Source organism: Ipomoea triloba, chromosome 9 (assembly GCF_003576645.1).
Source record: "Ipomoea triloba cultivar NCNSP0323 chromosome 9, ASM357664v1".
In the NCBI taxonomy this organism is placed as follows: domain Eukaryota; kingdom Viridiplantae; phylum Streptophyta; class Magnoliopsida; order Solanales; family Convolvulaceae; genus Ipomoea; species Ipomoea triloba.
The window spans coordinates 16176723-16185601 of NC_044924.1; the positions used below are offsets into that span (position 1 = coordinate 16176723).

The 8879-nt window shown below is 34.8% G+C and overlaps 1 protein-coding gene across 2 annotated transcripts; it reads right to left on the bottom strand.

Annotated features, from left to right (window-relative positions):
- Positions 1-3562: 3562 nt before the first annotated feature.
- Positions 3563-8618, bottom strand: LOC116029133 (ubiquitin-conjugating enzyme E2 28-like). 2 transcript variants are annotated; one of them, XM_031271035.1, is made up of 5 exons: positions 8467-8618; positions 8239-8321; positions 6292-6419; positions 5390-5494; positions 3563-3970 (listed from the first exon to the last, which is right to left on the bottom strand). In XM_031271035.1, the coding sequence occupies exons 2-5, from the start codon at positions 8306-8308 to the stop codon at positions 3827-3829; spliced, it is 447 nt and encodes a 148-aa protein (XP_031126895.1). In that variant the 5' UTR covers positions 8309-8321; positions 8467-8618; the 3' UTR covers positions 3563-3826. The 2 variants fall into 2 exon arrangements, with proteins under 2 accessions (XP_031126895.1, XP_031126896.1); XM_031271036.1 differs by having other exon boundaries at positions 8239-8348; positions 8467-8588.
- Positions 8619-8879: the final 261 nt, after the last annotated feature.

The following is an 8879-nucleotide window of genomic DNA, read 5'->3' on the forward strand; positions in this document are numbered from 1 at the left end:
TATCAAATATGACACACAATGCATGGGCACAGGGTATACCTATGAGATCTCAAGATCTACATGAACATGTTTTCCCTTCTAGCTTCAGTTTGAATTGTTGTTTTCCTTTCTTTATCTCATACTCATCATCACCATTGAAGTCTACATGCCAACCTATGCTTTCAACTGTGTTCTCATTCAGTTTCTTTTTTCATTATTCTAGGTCTAAACTTACCAGGTCATTTCTCTAGCTCTTTCCTGCATCTTGCAACCCTTGTCATTGTAGCAATCCTTATATCTTCCAACATATTGGTGATTGGTTTGCTTCTTGCTAGACAATTGTTCCATTAAATGTTTCACACATGTTGTCTATAGAATCACATTTCAATTCAATTCTCAAAAATGCCTTGCACCAAAACTTTGTAGGATAGTCAAATCAACTTTAGGTTGTGCATCTTTTAAACCCATTTGGTCAACCATTGCATTGAACTGTTCCTCAGTTGTTGCATTTGCACACATCCAAAAACATCTTTTCAATACCTTGCCTTTGTGTTTCTTACTCCAATTAGCATCGATATGTCTAGCACATTTCCTATGTTTAACATTTGGCAGGAGTTCTTAGATCACATTAACTAATCCATGCATAAAGAAAATAGAAACTGCCTAAGTCAGAAGAAATTAATAAAAGAGAAACAATTACCTTTTTGTTGATATGAAATTATTGTCCAGTGAAAGCTATTGTTGATACCCAAATCCTGTACCAATAACGATAAAAATCATCTCCAAGAATCTGTATTTTCAACCTCAACAACTGCCCAAGCTATTGGAAACATCTGGTTATTTATTGCAATCCCCCCAACAGCAGCTAAGATCTCACCTTTCATTACCCCTTTCACAAAACCACCATCCAAACCAATAATCTGTCTACACCTTTACAAAAACCCCCTTTTCATGGCTTCAAAGCAAACATAAATCATTTGAAATATACAAGGTGCTTTTGGAACTACCCTAGTAGTTTTGATTACAACAATGCTTCCAGGATTAGAATTCAAACACTCTTGAGCATAGTCTCTAATTCTCTTAAGTTGAAGAATACCATTGATTCATTCTCTTTAAAGAAACTTTTTGTGCCCTTCTAACCACAGAAAATGTCATGTTAATCTTTAATTCAGTCTGTATAGTATCCCTAAGCTTCATATGTTGTATGGTTGGGTCTTTTATAATTATATACTCATATTTTTCTTCCAACAATTTTTGAGTTACCATTTTCAACTTGTATTTACAATTGCAGCTATGTTCAAGTATGCATGTTTTCAACTGGAAACTTCTATACCTTTCTTCCCAACTACAATGGCAAAGAAAGTGACACCCATTACCACGTTTCACCCTCATCCTCTTACTCTCATTTTTGTAGAAATATATATCTCTTTTAAAGTGCACTACATACTTGATCATGGCAGTCTTAAATTATTTTACATCCTCAAATAATATTCTGTTTTCTAGCTTAGGGAAATCACACTATGGATTATAAGATGACAGTCTACATTTTCTTGATGGAGGTGTTATATATTGTGGACCTTCTACTAACTCACAGGTTGGTGGGTCTGTAGAGTCATAATAGTAATCCTCACTACATACCTCACTCTCATCTTTTTTTTTTCTTTTTTTTTTTATTTTTTTTCGCTTTCTTCTGGGTCATTAACCTCGCGCTTAACCTTAGACTTAACATTGTCATTATAGTTAACCTCCTTTCCCTTATTCTTATACTGCAACTCCACATCAATGATGGCTTCATCATCTTGTGTAACCCCTCCAATATCATTCTCAAAGTCATTATCTTCACTATCTATCTCATCTACATTATTGTTTTCTTCATCACCCTCATTCTCTTCCTCTTCTTATCACCCTTAGTTCCTTCCTCATTTCCATCACCCTCATTTCCTTCTTGATCATTTCATCAACCTCAAAATTACCTACAGCTACATCACCTCATTACCCACATCATTCCCTTCACCTCTAGTTAACAAATAAGTTGGAATTAATTCAATGTCATCAGTTCCATGATCCACATAAATATCACATGATTTAAATTTAATTGCTAGTGCACTTAGGTCAAGGGTGCTTGCATCACTCCACAGAACTCTTAGGTTTTTTAATGGTTCATGGGGTACTTTATAAGTTTTTCAATGGTTCATGAGGGCTTTATAATATAGTGTCTCAATTTTACCATATTGACTTTCCTGGATAAATTTTAGTAAATGTGGGTATGAAAACATATCTAGATCAATGTTGACATTCAAATCCTCCCCATTTATATACTTCATATCTGTATCTTTTTAACCATATTGACCTTCCTGGATGATCTTTAGTAAATGTGGGTATGAAAGCATATCTAGATCAATGTTGACATTCCAAGCCTCCCCATTTATATAGTTCATATTAGGGGTGTAAATGAGTCGAGCGGTTCGCAAGCCGCTCGGTCAAAGCTAGGTTCGAGCTCGGTCAAATTCAAGCTCGAGTGGCGCGTTTAATATTAGGCCTGTGGCTCGTCGAGCCGCTCGCAAGCCATACATACATATATACATATATACATACATATATATATATATATATATATATATATATATATGTATGTATATATATATATATGTATGTATGTATGTATGTATGTATGTATGCATGCATGTATATGTATATGTATATGTATATGTATGTATGTATGTATATTTATTTATTTATTTATAAAATATAATATAATATAATATAATATATACATATAAAATTATAGTTTATTTTTAATTGAAACATGAATTTAAAATCAAACATGTTAAATTTGAGCTAAAAATCGAACTCGAACTCGAGTTCACCCTGATCTCGAGCTCGAGCTCGAACAATTGAGCTGCTCGAGCCGAACTCGAGCAGCTCGAAAATTGGCAAGCTCAAGCTCGAACTCGAGCCACCCTATGCTCTCGGCTCGTTTACACCTCTACTTCATATCAGTATCTTTAACAAAGAAGGAACGAAAACAAATTAGCCTTCTAGGAATTTCATAGTGGAGTTTAACTTTACACACTTAATTTGGAGATTTATGCTAGATGAAATAAAAGAAAGAAAATAAAAGGAAGGAAAACGCAAGGAGAAGACACTTGGACCAAAAAAAAAAAAACCGCATAACCAAGTGACCCAAGGAGGAGAAGATATCAACTGCAAGGTGAAATCGCACATATTTAAATTGTTGAAAAGTGTAATTGTACTTTTTTCCAGTGACCTAATTACTCTTTCAAGTTACGTTGGCCAATTTGAACCTTATTCTTAAAACTTACTATTTTGGTAATAATTAAAGGACCTCTCAATAGAGTAATAACAAGTAAATTACATTGCTATGGAAAACTAATACAGATACTCAGTATTTTCCTATTGCATCATCACTCACTAATCATTAGTCAATACTCTGAACAAGTTATAAAAACTGAATATCAGGCAAGCAAATCTATGGCCACCATTTCAACCCTATTGCTATTTCCTCACAACTAAGATTTCAATTGGAGAATCTGAATTCAAAGCACTCCACTATGTCAATACCTTTGCAGGGAGAAACTTTAATGTTAAAGATGAGGGGCATATTGAGTCTAAAATGTTCAGTACACAAGACAACATACTAATAATATAAATAAACATTTCTTGTTTTCCACAAATATTAGTCTAAACACAAGAAATTCAGACCACAATTTTCTTTTGAAAGGTAATAGTACACTTCTTCATTGCAATGGCTGATAGGACAGACAAATTTTATCTTTATACAAATGCAAACACACAATGGTCATTTTTAACCCATTGCATACTTCATTTAACCCATTGCATACTTCTGGGTCCAGCTCCTGGCAGTTGCTTCATACTTAGCCCTGTCTGTCTTGTACATATGGGCGATCTCCGGAACCAAGGGATCATCAGGGTTTGGATCAGTTAGAAGTGAGCAGATTGAAAGCAAAACCTGAGAAGTAAGATACAAAAACCTTTCCCACCTTGAGAAACAGACTTAAAACTCTCATTCACTAAAATTAACTTGCAATTGTGCACATAAATGTAGCCCTATAAACTGTATAAGATAGATTCAGCATTCTCTATACCTGACACCTGAGGTCTATTCATGCCAACATAATAACAATTTACCAGAATGTAGATGCACTTAGGTCCAACATGCATGCATGATAACTTGTAAAAAATTTCATGCTACTCAAGTGCAAATTGCTATGGAGCATTGTTTCATTCTATATAAGCAATACCAAATCAGCCACAAAATAATTGGAAAAGGAACGACAAAAGGATTGGTGATCCTTTGAATCAGATCTTACTGACTTAAGGTGTGTTTGGTTGACAGATTTAGCTATCAGGAATGGGTATCAAAGTCATTGTTATTGTTTAGTTAACAAGTTTTTAGAACACTATTACCCCTATTAATTGCAAAACCCATTCCTTAATAAAATAAGAGTTTCATTTCCCTTCCTCCTCCTCTTCCATCCCCAACTATTAATAATCATTCCCATTCCACCCCAAGCTACTACCAAACATGCAAAATACTTTCACCAAAACCCATTACCATTACCATTACCAAGTATTTGATACCCATTCCTGTTCCGGTTCCGGTTCCGATTCCGATTCCCATGTGCGAACCAAACACACCCTTAGTTCTATATAAGGCTACCAAATCAGCCAAAAACTAATTGGAAAAGGACAAAAAGACTGGTGACTTTTGAATGAGATATTACTACCATCCTAGAATAGCTGAATAGGGATCCTATTTTCATAAATGCATTCATACAAAGGACTATCCTAAGAATTTAAAAAATGCAAGAAACAGTTTCTTTTATTATTATTTTTTTAAATTAATGATAAATTAAAGGGGAAAGAAACAGTGAAGTCAGATTTTCAATGATGGGGGTCTGTAGGCTACAATAAGATCCCAAAGTGATAATAAATCTTTACAGGAATGAGGCAATTCCGTGTTCCCTGTAACTGGTCGCCACCCAGATCACACTCTGAGAATTGAAGGCATGTATATGGCACATCAGTTTGTCAACAAAAATTATTCCTATTACTCCATAATGAAGTGAAAATATTGGTAACATAATGCTTGTAGAACTTGCTGATTTTTGAGAAAGAAGGGTATGACAATGTCCGAGACCATACAAACTAGGGGCTGGGAAGATTGCCAGTATACAGAATATGTGAGAGCAAGTGAAAATTAAGGGCAATGAACTAGACCCAAAATCTGAATCTAATCCACTCTAGAAACATAACAGAAATGTTTCGGAGACCTGAATTTAGAGGTTGAGAGCTAATTTTTAAGCATATCATGATGGCTTGCATTATTTCTAAACAAAAGTAGTGAGCAAAATTCAAAAGCTAAAACCTTGGAAATAGTCAAGGCAGGACTCCATTGCTCCTTCAATATGTCAAGGCAGATGCTACCATTGCTATTGATATTGGGATGAAAAACTTTTGTTCTAAAAGCCACCTGCAAGAATTATACAGATGTAACTAAAATGGGAAGAACTATCACTGCAAATAAAAGGTGCAATTTCCATTTTCTAAAGCAAAAAAGTTGTAAACAATTCAACATCAGACATTTGGACCATTCCAGTCTTCAAATTTTTATTTGACATGTAGTGACCTCAATCATGAATTTCATATTGAGAAAATTTTGCCCTTAGAGAGGCTTTCATACACAAGTTTGTCTCAGCAATTATCAAAGATGTACTCTGAAATTCTTTTCACATCATATAGTCCAGTTTTCTTGCTGTATGTTCACATTGAAGAAGCAAGCTTATCTCTATTTCCCCGTGTATAATTAGTATTAGTACTATTCTCCTCATTCATTTTACTTCTCTGTTCACACATCATACGTGACTATTTTTCATCATTTCAGATTTTGTCTGGAAGCAATAAATAAATAAATAAATAACCGCATAGTGCTGCTTAAGAGTATGTATTCAAACACAGTTTAGAGAATGTATTTCCTTTCTTCTTTCTTTCTTTCAGTTTTACTTTTTTACTTTTTTATTAGGCCAGCGTTAACATAGATGAGACTTCCATGTAAACAAGACACAATCTTCAAACTGATATGTAATACAAATCAGCAACAGAACTACAGAGGTTTCACTTGTACCTAAATATTAAACAAAACAACATAGCAGATCATTTCTACAACAAACTGAACATCCCCCAAATCCACAGGACCCTAAACAAAGCAAAATCAGCTTTCAAGATGAGACTACAAATATAGTGCCAAATGTAACATTCAACATGCTGTACCTTTGGAGGTTTGAAAGGATAATCAGGGGGGAAATGAATAGTGACCAAAAACACACCCCCTGCATAAGGACTATCTGGGGGACCCATTATGGTAGCTTGCCAATGAAACATGTCTTCACCAACAGGTCCTGTTCAACAAATAATATAGAAAGTGTTATATATATTTTATGGTGAGAAAGAGAACACAAAGAACAATTTCACGTTTGTGATTTGCCATACAGGGAAAAACCTGGCACTGATGATGGTCACATGTCAATTGCACATTTCTTTTTGAGAATTTTTTTAGAGTTAAGAGAGATTTTAGGAAGTGAATTGATTTACATTAAAATTTGTAAAAACCTAAGGATTTGAATTGATTTAGCATATTATAATAGTAAAGAGGAACCACCATCATTTACACTAATCACAGTTGCAAAATTCAGCCTAGGCAGCCACCTAGGCACCGACTAGGCTTAGACGATAGACGAAACAAGCACTAGTCACCAATTTATTCGGTCGGTGGACTTGGCCAAATTATTATTTTTCATTTAGGTTTGTTTTGCTCAAAATGATGTCGTTTTGAGCAAAACAAACCTAAAATGGAATGGGCAACGTCACAGTATCACATTAGATCACACAACATTGCCAAGCAGAAACTCAGAAGTCAGAAACCTCAAACCTAGAACCTGACGCCATTGATGGCCAACCCTAAATTGCCCTTACCTTTTGCAGCTCATATGCCATCGCTGGCCAGCTGTGGGTAGCCGATTGACAGATCAAGACGACTCAGACGAGTGACAAAGCACATCGCAGCAACCCATAGCTGGCCATCGCCCCAGCCGCCACTCAAAATTTTCAAGTTTTACCATTTTCAACATTCCCTTTTTGGCTTTAATGCCTTAAAAGCCTACTTTCTGAGACTTTGACAGTTTATATGCTTTATATTCCCTTTTGGCTTTAATGCTAGCATTAGCAAATGATTTTAATTTTTAAACAATTAACTATTTAATTATTTAATTTTATTTTTACTAAGGCATCTAGGTGCCCACCTAGGCACAAGGGGCCCATCTCCAGTCCAATGGGGCGTTTTATTACATTAACACTAAAATCAAATATTTTTTCGAGAATCCCACATGCACTATACATTTGAATACACAAATTTTGTGGAAACAAAGGATTGTACGGCCAGTACATTTGAATTATTTTTCACAAAATGTAAGATATCCCATATTTGGATTATTTTCCCAATGAATAGGGATATCATGTTATTACTTGAGTAATATAACAATTGCTCTAGATTTACAAAGTTTAATTTTTATGAAAATTTGAAGGATTCTTATCAATGAAACGATTTGAACTGAACTTATCTAACAACCTCATGTTTTATTTCTTAAAATGGCATGTCAATAGTTACTATTCTGTAAAAGAAATTTTAATGCTTACTTGTTTTGTTAATTTCAACCTTACATCGAAAAAAGAATGAGAGCAGAGGGAAAAAACCAACAAGTTTAATAGACAACTTTAACAACTATACTACCGCATCTTTCATTAACTACTGTCTTGAATGCTTCATAGCTTACTTCGTCAACAGATGCATGTCTTATGTCCCTATTAAAGCAAGCTTGGATAGGTTAGCATCTGAAATCTTTAGTGCAGTAATATTTATATTTTGCATTCGAGTTCTAACTGCAGGTAACAAAAATGACCACCAAGTCATATAAAATAAAGCCTTTAATGGATATTTTGAATATAGATTTCCCTTTACATTTGATATCCATCAACAATAACACCAAAGCACACCGTAAATACATATATCCAACCAAGCTACGAAGCAGAAACCCTACACAGAAACACATATGCTTACATAATCTCCAAAATATCCACAGATCGCCCATAAAACATAGGTTTTTCTCATTTTCATCAAAACAAAATCAACAAAACCACAGGCATAAACAGAATGAGAAATACCAGCGCTGCAAGAGGTAGGAGGATCTTTCTGGAGATCCTTCAGCTCCTTCAAGATTCGTTTCGAAGCCATAGCTCAAAACAACCTGAAAATCGAAGAGATCAGCTCCGATCTGATGATTATATAGGAAGCGAAAACGTAGATCAGGAAATTTCTGTAAAAAATCCAATAACTGCGTACATAGATACAAGGATTATAAGTAATATATAGAAAGTGGAAGAGTGAAGAACCTGATAAGAGATTCGAGATTGGAAGCTATTTGCCGATTTGTTGTTTTCTTCTTTCCTTGGAGCTTCTGGCTGGCTCTCAACGCGGAGAATATATGACTGACTTTGTTTACGGTTTTTTGGGTTTTTGTATTTTGTTTGATTAAATTATTATTGGCTTCCATTAATTGATGGCCATGATGGGTGTGGCTGCTTTGGTTGGGAATTCTACTCAAACTCCGCACACTCATTTGTGGGCCTTGGAAATTTCTCTAATGGGTTGTTGACCCAATTGCAAGATTTCCTTCAAAACATTTTTTGTTGACTAGTTGCCAATAAACTTATGCTCTAACAATTTATGTACAAAAATAATGTACTTTTTATTTATGGTCTACACAGTTGTGTGAATCATGGTCCATGCAATAATGATTGAAGCA